Source organism: Canis lupus, chromosome 2 (assembly GCF_011100685.1).
Source record: "Canis lupus familiaris isolate Mischka breed German Shepherd chromosome 2, alternate assembly UU_Cfam_GSD_1.0, whole genome shotgun sequence".
Taxonomy (NCBI): domain Eukaryota; kingdom Metazoa; phylum Chordata; class Mammalia; order Carnivora; family Canidae; genus Canis; species Canis lupus.
This window is the reverse complement of record NC_049223.1, coordinates 23,380,936-23,397,258: the sequence shown is the minus strand read 5'-3', so window position 1 is coordinate 23,397,258 and position 16,323 is coordinate 23,380,936. Positions and strand designations below refer to the sequence as shown.

At 39.2% G+C, this 16,323-nt stretch overlaps 1 protein-coding gene and 1 non-coding gene across 2 annotated transcripts in view; both read left to right on the top strand.

Moving 5' to 3' along the window:
- The window catches only part of DHTKD1 (dehydrogenase E1 and transketolase domain containing 1), a 51,743-nt gene that overhangs the window by 7,618 nt on the left and 27,802 nt on the right, over nucleotides 1–16,323 (top strand). The window contains exons 2-5 of the mRNA XM_038530129.1: nucleotides 6,292–6,447; nucleotides 11,892–12,103; nucleotides 12,888–13,082; nucleotides 15,114–15,383. Coding sequence (XP_038386057.1) covers nucleotides 6,292–6,447; nucleotides 11,892–12,103; nucleotides 12,888–13,082; nucleotides 15,114–15,383 — 833 coding nt within the window. The remainder of the gene's footprint in view (nucleotides 1–6,291; nucleotides 6,448–11,891; nucleotides 12,104–12,887; nucleotides 13,083–15,113; nucleotides 15,384–16,323) is intronic.
- Nucleotides 7,614–7,720, top strand: LOC119870633. Its single transcript, XR_005356211.1, has one exon. It is a non-coding gene; the product is annotated as a U6 spliceosomal RNA (small nuclear RNA).

Below are 16,323 nucleotides of genomic sequence, written 5' to 3'. Positions count from 1 at the left end.
GTCAGATGCTTAACCGACTGAGCCACCCAGACGCCCCTTCCCTTTTCAATCTTTCTTGTAGTATAATGGATAAATGACTGAGTTGAAGTCAAATATGCTTGAGTTCAAATTCCAACTTCTTCACTATCTGATCACATTTTGGAAGTCACATAACCCTCTTTGAGCCCCAGTTAACTCTTCTGCAGATAAAGATACCTATTTCAGAGTTGTTACAAGGGTTAGGTAAGATGATATGTGTGAGACACTGACTACAGGGTGTAGCAAAGGTTAGTGCTCACTATCATTTCATCTGTGACCCTTATCTATCTTGGCAGTGATTTAGAAAGGATTGGGAGAAAAACAGGATCAGAACAAAGTGGGGGTTTGTTTTGTTTTGCTTTTTAGTTTAGTTTTTAAATTTTTTTCAAGAAAAATATCTGGCGAAATAAATTTATTTTATAAGATAAGAAATTTATTTTATAAGCATATGAGGATATGCTTCTGCCTTTGGCTCAGGTTAGGATCCCAGGGATCAACCCCTGCACTGAGCTTCCTGCTCAGCGGAGAGTCTGCTTTGCCATTTCTCTCTGCTGCTCTCCCTACTTGCTTGCTCTCTCCCTGCCTTTATAAATAAATAAATAAATAAAAATAAATAAATAAATAAATAAATAAACAAGCAAACAAACAAACAAATAAAATCTTTCTAAAAAACGATATTATTAGTTTGGGGTGGAAAGAGAGGATATGATATAAAATGAACTCAGTTTCACAGCCTATGTCTGTGTTGTACAGAATATGGTACTCTGGTACAGAGTCTTAGTGTTAATGTGGGTATCTACGATGTTCCTAAGCTGAAGCTGGGGTCAGCTGTCACATTTTAATGGGGTTCAGAGGGACTCCAGTTATAACATTCTCATTCTTGGAATTTTCATGACTTCATAGATACCCAACATTCTCATTCCCACTTGCTATAAGGATATGCTGCCTTGAATACAAGAGACTGTGGATACTATCTAGATACTTTTGGGAAGAGGCTATTATGACCAGATGATGAAAAAGAACTATACTGACTTTAAATATTTAGTTTATCTGTCTATGTACTTCATAATGGTTAATATGAACCCCTTCTTCCTGAAAATAAAACATTCCTCATTGCCCCCACTGTGCTTGTTTGAGAATAAAGCAATTGATGTAAATATCCCTACAGTAATTTTTTTTTTTTCATTCTCCCATTAGCTAAGGTTCTTTTGGTCACAAGCATCAGAAACCACTGTGGCTCTCTAAAGCAAAGAGGGAACTTTATTTGAAAGATACGAGGGAATCTCCCAGAACTGAAGGATATGTGCAGCACCCAAGACTGGGGTGAAGTGGAGGGGAAGAAGATCAGAACTAACTCTAGGAATATTGGTAAAAGCTGTGTGTGAGCTCACAGGGCACAGCTGTTAATGTACTTAGCTCCTATGCTACCCATAATGCGTGTCGGGGTCCTCGAGACCCCCCCTACATATAGAGATTCATCCAGAAAGACTCATGGCACTCAGCCTATAGTTGTACTCATGGCTCAGGTTTATCACAGTGATGTAATAAGGATCTGGATCATAATGGAGAAAAGCACAGGAAAAGTCACCTCTGGAGGCACCTTTGTGCAGGCTTTTTCATGCTCTCTGTCCCATGAGGGGTGACACAGACTGCACTCCTCTTCTAGCAACACAAACACAGTAGTATATATACCCTGGAAGTCCATTAGCAACTTGGCCCCCAAGGTTTTTATTGGCAGATGTTCATGTAAGCATCCTCTGTGTGTGCCAAAATTCCAGACTTCCAGAAGAAAAGCAGGTGTTCAGTAGAAGCCACGTTGTTGGCACAAACAGGAGGCGTAGCAAACCATCCTTATCTCCCAAAACCAAGTCATAAATTCTGGAAAGATGAAATCGGACCCACCTTGATTCAGGTGTCTTTGGAATCTGTGAATTGGGAAGGAGGCAGAAGGGAATGTGGTAAACATGGTCTCAGGATCCTACTTTCTGGAATGAGAGGATGTGGCTCTCAGAAAGAGGGGCTCAAAGCAAGGAAGGAGCATCCACTGCAGCTCTTGTACTGTGTGTTTGAGGGCTCTGGAGAACTTTCATCAACGATGATTGTGTGACTCTCTTATGATATGCTGAATCTCAGGACTTGATTCAGTTCATAACAGATGTTTCTTGAGCATCTACTATGTGCCAGTCTCTTAAACCAGAAGCATGCTTTCGGTATTTTCCATTTTGTTTTGAAGAAGCATGTGTCTCTCTGCTGCTGTTTTCCCTATTTTCTCTGGCTTCTTAGAGATTGAAACATCAAATTAAATTCTTCTGAACTTCTATAGATAACCTAAGTGCTAAGTTGTTTGGATGGTATTATGCCTAACATAAACATATGCATTTTTCTTTTACAGTAATCCTTTGGTTTATTTTTACAGTGATAAAGTTATTTTTATGAGGAATATATGTATTCAGTTGCTGTGCTCTCATCCTCTTGTCTTTTCACTATTTGCCACAAAAGTAATACAGGTGAAGCACTTTCATCCAAAGCATTTGAAACTAGAACGTGTTAGTTTCATGTTAATTTCAAAAAGGTCATTAAAGCAAGGAGTAAGATAAAGGAATGAGAGATGCTTTAAATATTTTCACAAATATATTTATTTTTGTTTTCATATTTCCAAATCTTTAAAAATAAGAGCACTTATGGAAGCAATCCTGAATGCAACATTTCTCCAGATTCTTTTTTTAAAGATTTATTTATTTATTCATTCAGAGAGAGCGAAGAGAGAGGCAGAGACACAGGCAGAGGGAGAAGCAGGCTCCATGCAGGAAGCCCGATGTGGGACTCGATCCTGGGTCTCCAGGATCACACCCCAGGCTGCAGGCGGCGCTAAACTGCTGCACCACCAGGGCTGCCCCCATTTCTCCAGATTTTTATGATTTCTCCTCCAACATTTTATTTTCTCCCATAGCAAAAGCCTTAGGTACAAATATACCTGATTCTTACAAGCATGAAGTCCATGGGTGGGGACAGGTGTGCCAGGGGACATGGAGAAAACCTCTGAAATCAAAAGCTTTCAGAGCATAGTAGGTGGCAAGTCAGTTAAATGGATACAATTTAAAGAGTTCTATGCATGTTCACTGTGGAGAATTTAGTAAATATGATTAGCAAAAAACCAAAAATCAGGAATTTTAATATAGGATAATCCCTAAGTTTTAGTCCATTTCCTTTACACATATGAAATATATATACACACATACATATATAGGAATACTATAGATACTAATATTATGCTATATAGACTATGTAATGAAATATGTTTTATGTATTATACACATATACATTTTAACAAAGAGCAGGCTCCTGCTGTATATGCTGCATATAGTCTTTTTTCCTCCTCATACACTTAAGTTTCTCCTACAACATTGTTTTGCAATGGCTATTGGCAAAGGAAGATTAGTTGACAGCACTATGGCTTGTCTCTCGGAGGATGGGCGGTTTGCAGAATTAGAGGACTGATAGTAGGGGAAAGTCTATGAGGAACTTTCGGGGAGGGTGTGGTGATGAGTAGCTTCACCTCCTATTGTTCCCTGGGGGAAAGCAGGTTCCAGTTAGGTCAGGGGTATAAGGAATGTTTACGGAAGAGGGAGAGAATGCAGAGAGATTTGTTAATCATGGAGCAGAATTCCATGGAATTCCAATGGAAGGATCTGGGAGGCAGAAAGGGAAGGGATATGGAATTGGATCTTCAAGAAGAAACCAGAGGGGGGCTCCTGGATGGCTCAGTACATTAAGCGTCTGCCTTTGGTTCAGATTATGATCCCAGGGTTCTAGGATCGAGCCCTACATGGCTCAGGTCATGATCCCAGGGTCCTAGGATAGAGCCCCATGTAGGGCTCCCTACTCAGCAGGGAGTCTGCTTCTCCCTCTCCCTCTGCCCATCTCCCTGCTCATGATCCCTCTCCCTCTCTCTCTCTCTCTAATAAATAAATAAAACCTTAAAAAAAAAAAAAAGAGGAGGAAGGAAGAAACCAGAACAATGGAAGGAGGGCCTGAGAGAAAACAGAGGGGCAGGATGGATATAGAGGTGCAAGGGGGGAGAGGCCCCCACTCTCTGGCTCTGCCAGAACAGCAGTGGACATGTATTCTTTGGAGTGAGCAGCATGCTTTTATGCCAACTCCTATGCCTTTGCTCTAAAGTAGCTTGAAAAGCCTGGTGAGCAGTTAAAAATGGGAGCAGTGATCTCTGTGAGCGGATATAGGTTCACTAAGAGAATGTTTTCAACAAGGCTACTAATCTGAGAATGATGATGATAACCTTACATGTTTACTATTGGACTTGTCCCACTAGAGATGTGGTTTTGTACGTGTTACTAGAAGCTGTGGAAAGTGTAGGAGATCACCCAGAGAGAAAATAGATTGAGAAAAAGGCTCTGAGCAGACGTGCAGAGCACTATTTTAGAGATGAACTCCCCACAAAATTACTAAGGTTGAGTAGCCAGTGAGGTAGGAGGAAGGCCAGGATCTTGCAACGTCACAGAGCCCAGGGAAGAAGATGGGATTTTTTGTTTTGTTTTTGGAGGGTGGAGGGAAGGAGAATGTGGTTTAATTGTGTTTTATTTATTTAAATTCAATTAATTTACATATAGTGTATATTTAGTTTCAGAAGTAGAGTTCGGTATTCATCAGTTGCATTAAGACACCCAGTGCCATTCCATCACAGGCCCTCCTTAATGCCCATCATTCAACAACCCCATCCCTCCACCTCCCTCCCCTCCAGCAACTCTGTTTGTTCCCTATAGTTAACAGTCTTTTATGATTTGTCTTCCTCTCTGATTTTGTCTTGTTTTATTTTGATCTCTTCCCCTATGATCCTCTGTTTTGTTTCTTAAATTCCATGTATGAGTGAGATCATATAATTGTCGTTCCCTGTTGACTTCTTTCCCTTAGTATAATACACTCTAGCTGCATGCACGTCATTGCAATACTACTCAGCCATCGAAGAAAAGAAAAATGTGTTTTTAAGGAGTGGCCAGTGGGGACAATGCTTTAGATGTGGTCTATCTGGATTTTAGCCATACATCCAAAAATTTCCTACTTTGTAGCACAGCAATTGAGAACTTTAATAGGGTTCAGAATAGAACCCCTGTAGCAGTTTATATGATTACCCTCCAGCCTGAAATAAATTCATTTACTGGGATTGTTTGATTAGTTTACTAGACATAATATGGAACCTCCTGTCGTATTAGTGTAAACACATTCTTTACATATTCATTTCATCTCTATTTTTCCTGTGAGCCTGCAGCAAGCCATACATTTGGCAATCCTCTGACTACAAACCCAAGCACATATGTAGCTCACTTCATTGCAATAAATGTTCATGAACGATAATTAAATGTTTCAAAATATGCTAACAATTTTCCCTGGGTTCTAAGAATAAAAACAAACTGAAAAAAATGTTCAGAAAACATTTTTCATTTTCTTGTGTGCACTCAAGAGTGGATCTGCTCATCTTCAGGGATTTGCAGTCAGTCTGTAAGGCTGCCTTGATGAACTGAAGGTGAATTGAATGTAAGCATGAAGGAATTTTTTTTTCTTCAAAGTTTGGAAGACCTTTCATGTGGAAAAGGGGAAAAAAAGCAATTTTGGGCTCAATATAAAATCACCAATTGGATTCACTGAGAGATAATGCCTCTCCTTTAAGCAGAGATGGAGGAACTGCACATTTAGGCTTTATAAAGGAGATCTTTCTTTCTTTCTTTCTTTCTTTCTTTCTTTCTTTCTTTCTCTTTCTTTCTTTCTTTCTTTTTTTTATTTGCACTATGTGTGTGACAAGATCATTTTTAAGATCTTTTTCTGGTTTAAGATTTCATGAGTCTGAAATAACTGTGACCTGGGGCCTTTAAGAAACGGGGAAGGAAATGTAACATTGATTTTGTAGTTCTACTTTTTTATGTAAAATATTTAAAAATCTCAAATAATAAGAGGACTATAATTATCCCTAATCTCAGCATTTTAACAATTCTTTTCGATTTGAGGTGTTTCCTTTTACATCTATCAATGGACATAGTTGTTTTACAAATGTGCGCTCATAGTTCTGTTCCCTTTTTTTTTTTTTCCAGTGTGTTTTCCTGGATTCCGGTAGTCTTTAATCCTGAGATATGGTGGGTGGAAGCAATGCATTAAAAATGTTTTAGGCTACAAAGGCTTCTTAGAAAAACTGGTTTTGTGTGTGTGTGTGTGTGTGGGCATTTCCTAAATTGTTTGTATTATTTTCTTTTCCATTGGAATTAGTTGATCATGGCCTTGCCAGATTGGTGACAGTATACTGTGAACATGGTCATAAAGCTGCCAAAATCAACCCCCTCTTCAGTGGACAAGCCTTGCAGGAGGATGTGCCTGAAATCCAAGCTCTTCTGTCGACCGTGCAAGGACCCTTTAATACCTCAGGTAAAGCTGGTTGAGGGACGCCTGGCAGGCTCAGCGGTTGGGTGGCTGCCTTCGGCTGCCTTCAGCTCAGGTCGTGATCTTGGGATCTGGGATTGAGTCATGCATCTGGCTCCTGAGAAGAGCCTGCTTCTCCCTCTGCCTGTGTCTCTGCTTCTCTCTCTGTGTGTCTCTCATGAATAAATAAATAAATCTTTAAAAAAAAAAAAAAGCTGGTTGACACTAGACTGTCCATGTGACAGTTAGCTGCCAACATGAGGTAGAGCTCCTTTCTCTGTTCTTGAAGAATCCACATGTCCCCCTCACCACCCCTGGGGCTGAGGCTTCCAAGGGATATGAGCTGACAGTGAGGGGCACTTTCAAGCATTGTCTAAGAGGACCTGTCTTGAGGTTCTAGAATAGTCTTTCAGTAAGACCCATTTCTTCTGAGTTTGAAAACATATTCACCAAATAAGACATACAAGTAGCCAGCAGGTGTATGGAAAGGTATTCAGCATTGTTCATCATCAAGGAAATGTAAATCAAAACCACGGTGAGATATTATCACCTCACACCTGTTAGAATGGCTGTTATAAAAAAGACATGAGATGACAAGTGTTGATGAAGATGTGGATGTGGAGAAAAGGGAGCCCTCATGCACTGCTGGTGGGAATGCAAGTAGGTATAGCTACTCTGGAAAACAATATAGAGGTTCCTCAAAAAATTAAAAATAGAAATACCGTATGATCCAATAATCCCACTTCTGAGTATTTATCCAAAGGAATTGAAATCAGGGTCTTGAAGAGTTACCTGTACTTTCATGTTTATTGTGGCATTATTACAATAACCAAAATACAGAAACAACCTAAATGTCCATCAGTGGATGAATGAATAAAGAAATGCAGTAAAGGGGCACCTGGCTGGCTCAGTTGGTAGAGCATACAACTCCTAATCTTGGGGTCATGAGTTCAAGCCCCACATTAGGCATAGAGCCTACTTTAAAAAAAAGAAAGAGAATGCAGTATGTGCACAGAATGGAATATTATTCGGCCTTAGAGAAAAGGGAATCCTGCTATTTGTGACACCATGGATGAACCTTGGGGACATTATGCTAGGTGAAATAAAACCAGTTGCAGAAGGATGGATACTACAGGATCTCACTACATGAGGAATCTCAAGTAGTCCAACTTGTGCTAGCTTCAGCAGCACAGATATTAAAACTGGAATTATACAGAGGGGGTTAGAATGGCCCTTGCACAAGAATAACCTGCAAATTCATGAAGCATTCCATATTTAAGAAAAATAATGAAATAAAATAGTCAATTCTTAGAACCCATAGAATAATGGTGCCCAAGGTCTGGGTATAGGTGGAAAAGAGAAGCTGTGGGTTAAAGGTACAAAGTTTCAATTATGAAAGATAAATAAGTATGGAGATCTTCTATACAATGGGGCCTACAGTTAACAATACTGTATTTTATACTTAAAAATTGGGTAGAAAAGAGTTATTATGTTCAGTGCTCTTTCCACAAAATAAAACAGATTATTTGAAAAATGAATAAAAAATTACAAGCCCTGAAATTAAAAAGAAAAAAACAGTCAGACTCCCATTATGTGCCACTTTACATCTATCATGTCAATTCATTCTCATACCTACTTCCTAAAGAAGTTACTGCCATCTTTATTTTACAGATAGAACAGAAACTCAGAGAATCTAAGTAACTTGTAGCTAGAAAGTGGCAGAGGTACGGTGACAACCCACATCTGCTTCCATTCTGTAGCCTGCACCCTTTCTGCCTGTTTTCTTTCACACCCTGGGAACTTAAACGAAGTTGGTGCTGGATAACCAGTCAGGATCCTGGGCTCCTACCTCATGTCATATTTTATTTTATTTTTTTGTTATTTTATTTTATTATTATTATTTTTTAAGATTTTATTTATTTATTCATGAGAGACATACAGAGAGAGAGAGAGGCAGAGACACAGGTAGAGGGAGAAGCAGGCTCCATGTACCGGGAGCCTGATGTGGGACTCGATCCTAGGTCTCTAGGATCACACCCTGGGCCGAAGGCAGGCGCTAAACCGCTGAGCCACACAGGGATCCCTATTTTATTTTTTAAAATTAAATTATTTTATTTTATTTTATTTATTTATTTTAAGATTTTTATTTATTTATTCATGAGAGACACACACAGAGAGAGAGAGAGAGAGAGAGGCAGAGACACAGGCTGAAGGAGAAGCAGGCTCCATGCAGTCCCAACATGGAACTCTATCCCGGGACTCCAGGATCATGCCCTGGGCTGAAGGCGGTGCTAAACCGTTGAGCCACCCAGGCTGCCCTATTTTATTTATTTTCATATTTCTTTATGACTTTTAAAGATTTTATTTTTAAGCAATCTTGACACTCAATGTGCGCTTGAACTCACAACCCTGAGATTGAGAGTCACATGCTCTTATGACTGAGCCAGCCAGATGCCCCTTTTGTCGTTTTTTTTTTTAAAGTTAATGTTGGCCAATGTCCAATTCTGGTATATGCATCAATTAATGTTCTAGTAATTTATTGCAGTGAAACGAACCACTCCAAAATATAGTGACTTTTAAGGGCACAATTTTATTATCTTGTGGTTCTAGGATTTGACTGGACTCAGCTAGGTAATTCTCAGTTGGGGTCTCTAAGACAAAATCTATGCCTCTATCATAATTTAAATGGCCCTTCAGGAATGGAAACACTTACCATTTTTATGTCATCCCTGTCTCTGTGTTGTGCCTTATTCTTGCTGAATCTGTGTACAGGTCCCTGATATAATTCTGTCAACTGGGGGATCCCTGGGTGGCGCAGCGGTTTGGCGCCTGCCTTTGGCCCAGGGCGCGATCCTGGAGACCCGGGATCAAATCCCACGTCAGGCTCCCGGTGCATGGAGCCTGCTTCTCCCTCTGCCTGTGTCTCTGCCTCTCTCTCTCTCTCTCTCTCTCTCTCTCTGTGACTATCATAAATAAATAAAAATTAAAAAAAAAAAAAAAATTCTGTCAACTGATTCGTTCTTAACTTTGCATGGAATGTCCTTCTATCTCTACTTGATCAACCTATGACATTCCTGTTCATTTTTAGGATTCAATGAGCACTGACTGCTCTGTGAGGCAGAGCTACCCAGGGCTTGCTAAGGTAGAGTTCAGTATTCCCTCACCTATGCTCTCATGGTACTGTGAGTAATGCTCAACAACAGCACATCCACCAAAACAGATACAAAACTTAATATGATGTCAGAATAAGGACATCCTAAAAATATTCTCAAGTGTTCCATTCAGCATTAACCAGAAATATGAAGTTACTTATCAGAAAGTGCAACCTTGTTACTACTAGGAAAAACTACCTTTCTATATGACATAGTATAATTATTACTTGTTTATAAATTTTGCTCTGTAATGCTTAAATTTCATTTAGGAAAAAGACTTTATTTTCTTTTCTAAGTAAGGTCTAGGCACAACGTGGGGCTTGAACCCACAACCCTGAGATCAAGAGTTGCATAAAGCAGCATGCTCTACCAACTGAGCCAGCCAGGAGCCCTGGAAAAGACCATTTCTTTTCTTTTCTTTTTCTTTTTTTTTTTTTTGGAAAAGACCATTTCTTAGCCATGTTTATTCCCTCAGTGTCAATACAGCTTATGGTATATAGTAGATTCTCCAAACTTGCTTATTGGACAGACAAATCTATGTTTATCTCTAACCACGTATTTGTATATCTCTTCTTTTAGAAGCATAGGTCTGCATATTTGAAATACATGTAGTTTATAAGAATACCAGAAAATGTGAGAAATAAAGCTGCATGCTTCTCTGCATTATCACATTTAATGATTTTAATTTGTTGAAAATATTAATTGGGGTAAAGTACACATAACCTTTGCCACTTTAACCATTTTTTAAATTTTATTTTAAGTAATTTCTGTACCCAATATGGGGCTTGAACTCGCAACCCTGAGGTCAGGGGTCACATGCTTGACTGATGAGCAGCCAGGCACCCCACCACTTTAACCATTTTATTTATTTTTTGGCTTTGTTTTTTTTTTTTTTTTTTTTTTTTTTATTGGTGTTCAATTTACCAACATACAGAATAACCCCCAGTGCCCGTCACCCAATCATTCCCACCCCCCGCCCTCCTCCCCTTCTACCACCCCTAGTTCGTTTCCCAGAGTTAGCAGTCTTTACGTTATGTCTCCCTTTCTGATATTTCCCACACATTTCTTCTCCCTTCCCTTATATTCCCTTTCACTATTATTTATATTCCCCACATGAATGAGAACATATAATGTTTGTCCTTCTCCGACTGACTTACTTCACTCAGCATAATACCCTCCAGTAACCATTTTAAAGTATGTAATTCAGTGACACTTAGTACATCAACAATGTTGTGCAACCATCAAGTTAGTTCCAGAACATTTTTATCACCCCAAAAGGAAATCTTGTGCCTAGTAAGCAGTTACTCCCCATTTTGTCCTCTCTCCAGCCCCTGGCAACCACTAATGGTATTTTCCATTTCTATAGATTTGCCTATTCTTGACAATCTGTGTAAATAAAGTCACCGTATGTGGCCTTTGGGGTCAGCTTTTTTCACCTAGCATAACGTTTCCAAGTTTCATCCAAATAGTAACATGAATTTGTACTTTATTCTTCCATGTGGCTGAATAATATTCCATTGTATGACTATATTACATCAGGGGACATTGGGTTATTACCTATCTTATTTAATCTTAACAACCACCCCGTAAGTTGCTTTGACTGCCCTCATTTTATAGATTAAAATGCAAGGCAGAGAAGCTAAGCAACACACAAAGCAATTTCTATAACTTGAATGGTCAATCAGTATCAAAGAGCTAAAGTTTATTGTGAGAAACCATAAACAATAATAAGGTAAATGTTGGTTTGTTAAACACAGGTTGTAGGTTGATGCAAATGACTGATAATTGATTTTGTGCTAAACTATTGATATATTAAAAACCTTCCCCTTTTTTGACCAGGGGTTGGGTAGATTTCCCTTTACCTTAAAATGTTGCTTTGCTATCAATATTAAGTCACATTAAGACTGTTCAACAGTAGACACTAATTTATTGGTATTAATACGACTTGAACATTTGGGAAGGTATTTCAGATAAAGGTAGAACATCTGATTTGTAGCTATAGAGCAGATAAATGTCAGGTTTCAATTTTTAGTTTGAAATTACAATAGAATCAAAATTTAGCATAAAGCAGCTTGGCTCTGTCCTTGTGGAGAAAGATTTATATTCCTTCTGCTATTCTGACTACTTCTAGGCCTCTGACTCTATTTTGAGTTTTGCCTTTATAAAAACCTAGCTAGCCATTGATAGTGACCTGAGTTATACAGAACAAAATGCTCTGACTTGAAATAATTATTTTGGTATGTTCTGTAATAAATTACATGGTTGTTTTTAAAAATGATCCTTTGACTCCATTTTTAGGATTGTTAAACATGGGGAAGGAGGAGGCCTCTCTTGAGGAAGTCTTAGCCTATCTTAACCAAATCTACTGTGGGCAAATTTCTATTGAAACCTCCCAACTTCAGAGCCAGGAGGAGAAAGACTGGTTTGCCAAGAGATTTGAAGAACTGAAAAAAGAGACCTTTACCACAGAAGAGCGAAAACATTTGTCAAAACTAATGCTGGAATCTCAGGTATAAAAGTACCAGCTAATGTCAATGGAATAGGATGACTCAATTTCTGCAAAGATACATAAATTTCAAACAGAGGGAATTAAGTCATTTACCTCCCCCATTTACCTCACTGCCTCAACACACCAGACAATATAACATACACCACGCTGTTCTCAGTAGAAACAAGTAGATCGCCAAACAGCAGAGCTATTGGTTCTCTTCAGAGTCAAAATGTTTTTTATATATTCGCCTATTGACTCTCTAAAAGATTGCAAAATCCTTAAAATCTTACTTCTCTTTTTATTACCTGGAATGATCAAAGAAAACTATGCATGACAGCACTTGGTACAAATTAATGGAATTGAATCTCTCAGGGCTGTGATCGAGATGACAAGAAAACGATTCCCAGTAGTTTGGATAGTTGGATGGTTTGTAGCCTTGATGAAACAGTACTGTGGAGCCCTCTTCTCAGACTCATGGGCTGGGACGGTCAGAATCTCAGGCCCAGCCCTTGTTCTAGACGAACACATTCTTTTTATTTTTTTTCTTAGAAGAACACATACTAAGAGGCTTCCTCTGCGGCTTAGTTATTCTACAACTCATGTTATTTTCTCTGCTTTCCTGCTGGTGTCCTTGCCAAGCTTTCCTGCCACGCCCTGTCCATCTCTGGAGTGTGTCGTGAAGGGGTACCACTATAACCACTTGGAGTAATGTGGGGTCTTCCTACAACACACATAAACGTTGTGTGTCTGACTTTGGCCGGCTGTCTTCCTGCAACACATGTGTCTGCCGTGCTGTTCCATAGGAGTTTGACCACTTTTTGGCCACCAAGTTTGCCACGGTGAAGCGGTATGGGGGCGAAGGAGCTGAAAGCATGATGGGCTTTTTCCATGAGTTGCTGAAAATGTCTGCCTACAGCGGGATAACGGATGTTATTATTGGCATGCCCCACAGAGGGAGACTTAATTTATTGACAGGCCTTCTGCAGTTCCCTCCAGAGGTAAGATACTTTCTCTGATGCACAGTTGACTGTGACACAATAGAACCGATGATAATAATTCCTTGTAGAAACGCGAGTAAACATCTGTACTGTTGGTCCAAGAGGTAGCTTAATTAATGGATGGATAGATTTCGTGTTTGGGTTGCTTTTCTGTGTATTCTTATATGCATCCTTTCTTCTCTCAGGGAAGTCAAAGGTTAGTTTGGTTTCTTGCAGATGATATGAATGGATTACTTCTGCTCTTTGAAGCACACTTTCCTGATTTCATAAAAATTGTTCAAACAAACATTAAGATCTGTGCGATTATTTATAATTTTACCTTCCAAGAAGTCCATTCTACCTTCCATTTATGTGCAGGGTTTATACTTAACATATTGTACTAAAGCTACTAATGCATTTTTATCCTGGGAGACCACCCACGGGAATGGTTTTATAGATAATTGGATTTTGGTGTCCCTGCTCCATCCAACTCAAAAGCCTTGAGAGTCAAGGCTGCAGATTTTATGTCCGGGAACATCAGAGCGACTTGGAATTTAATCAGATCGTGGCTACTGTGTATGACTAAACCTCACTTCTGATCTTGGCCAGGAGATTAAAAGTAATTGTAAATGTTAAAGGGACTGTGAGAGGTAATGGAGTGAATAGAGCCTATGGAAGGAGGTGTTACCCATAAACCATTAGAAAATATAATACGACGTCATGTCTCAGAGCCAAGCATTACCACTACTACTCGTACCTCAGTTTTTCTGATGCCAAGAAATTGATAATCAACCTTTCAAAGACAAATGCTTTCCAAAAGGCAGACTACGACAGAATAAAGCGATTGACAGGTGGAGGCATGTGCTTAAACACAGACAGAAATCCCTGAACCACAAATTGCATTCCTAAATTATTGCAGACAAAAACATGACTCAAAGGTGCTGAATTATAAATGCTCATATTTGTGAGCAACGTGGATGTACCCACACTCTAATTATGTGTGCTTCTATAGGTCAGTAAGCAGCTTTTGGGTCATCCAAACCATTTGGATAAATGAGGATAGCATGCTATTTTTGGTAATCACCTTGGCTTAAGACCCGGCTTTGACCTAGCCAAGGACCTTGAACAATTTTGATAATTCCTCTTGCTTATGCATTTTTAAGATGGGTAGTAACATTATGTCTCGAAGTAGACTATGAAAATGAAATGAAGTCCTTTGAGAATTGAACAGTAGAATTTTTTAGGTGAGACTTGAACTAATAGATGTGTGTCATCTTGTGTCTAAATGGGATTAAGTTCTATTCTATCATTTTCTTTTTAAAAAGATTTTATTGGGACTCCTGGGGGGTCAGTGGTTGAGAGTCTGCCTTTGGCTCGGAACATGGTCCTAGGATCAAGTCCTGCATCAGGCTCCCCTCAAGGAGCCTGCTTCTCCATCTGCTTATGTCTCTGTCTCTCTCTCTCTCTGTGTCTCTCATGAATAAATACAATCTTTAAAAAAATGATTTTATGTGTTTAATTGAGAGAGAAAGAGAGCACGAGTGGTGGGGAGGGGCAGAAGAAGAAGAAGTAGACTTCTCATTTAAGCAGGGAGCTTGATGTAGGGCTCAGTCCCAGGACCCTGGGGTCATGACCTGAACCAAAGGCAGACACTTAACGAACTGAGACACTCAGGCACCCCTTTCCTGTTTACCTTTAACAAGATTCATAAAAAGTCCTTTTGGAGAATATATTCTAACAGGTATATTTAAGAAAAATTATTTTGCATGTAGCAAGGCAGAGGTAACTATCCTACATCGTACTACCTAGCTTACTATCTACATGTCTAACTAGTCATGTTGAGATCTTTTCAAAGTGTTGGTATTTCATTTGATGGTGAAGATCTCTAAAGTTTGAAGTTTGTACCTTTCTTTTTAAAGAATACATGGTGATAATAGTTATACAAACATAGGTGTCAAAGTTTTTTTAATTGTATGATTTAAATTAACCACCTCTTCTCTGGTCTCCATTGTGATAAAAAGACATTTTTTCTTGTATATTTATTCATAATAGCTGATGTTCCGTAAAATGAGAGGCCTAAGTGAATTCCCGGAAAATGTTTCAGCCACGGGAGATGTCCTATCTCACTTGACCTCCTCGGTTGACCTGGACTTTGGCGCACACCATCCCCTCCACGTGACCATGCTGCCTAACCCCTCACACCTGGAAGCCGTCAACCCTGTGGCTGTCGGGAAGACTCGTGGCAGGCAGCAGTCTAGACAGGATGGAGACTATTCTCCAGACAGTTCGGCTCAGCCTGGGGACAAAGTCATTTGCTTACAGGTACTTGTAGCTTCAGGAAGTAAAGCCAGAGGTTGGGGAGACCAGGAGGAAGGTAAGCCCAGGCTGGTAGTTCTTAAAGAAGGTGGTGGTCGTTTGAGATGAAATTGAGATGAACTTTTGGGAAAAGAAGATTCCAGGCTTGTTTTTAAAAATTAACAGCAGACATGATGTCTAGTCTCAAAGCAACTGGCTTTACTGAGGTTTCACTGTGTTTTGTTTTATTTTGTTTTCTTGAGTTGTGAGTTATTTAAGGAGGTATCAACTGGTATCCCTGATGCTTTTCAGAGGACAGATGTCATTACTCCTAGGAAACTACCTGGTATTCATGTATCTAACAAGTCTTGCTTGTTTCTTTTATAATAAAGATCTTGGGGCATCTGGGTGGCTCCATAGATTAAGTATCCAACTCTTGATCTCAGCTCAGGTCTTGACTTCAGGGTTGTGAGTTCAAGCCCAAATTGGGCTCTATGCTGGGTGTGAGCCTACTTAAAAAAAAATAAAATAAATAAATAAATAAATAAATAAATAAATAAATAAATATAATAAAACAAAATAAAGGTCTTTGGCATTAACGCGTCAAGTACAAATTATTAGTGTGGCTCTTGCGTCCTTTACCTGCCCACCCCAGTCTTTTGTAACCCATCAGCCTAGGGGTTTGGGCTGTGGGTCACTTTGGTTTTCTATGAGTATTCATTTAAATATGAACTTTTAACTACTGGGCAGTAGTTAATTCTGAGTATCAGTAACTGAGTTGTTAAACCCCAGAGGAATAGGTAAATCTATAAGGCAGAAAAATATTTGGCTACCTACATGAATAAGAGCTGTATCTTATTCATGTTAATTTTTCATGCACCAGAAATATATAGTAGGTAAATAGCTGGTAGGCAGCATTGCATTTGTCTATAGAATGGTATTTTGAAATAGAAATGTTGTTAGCCAA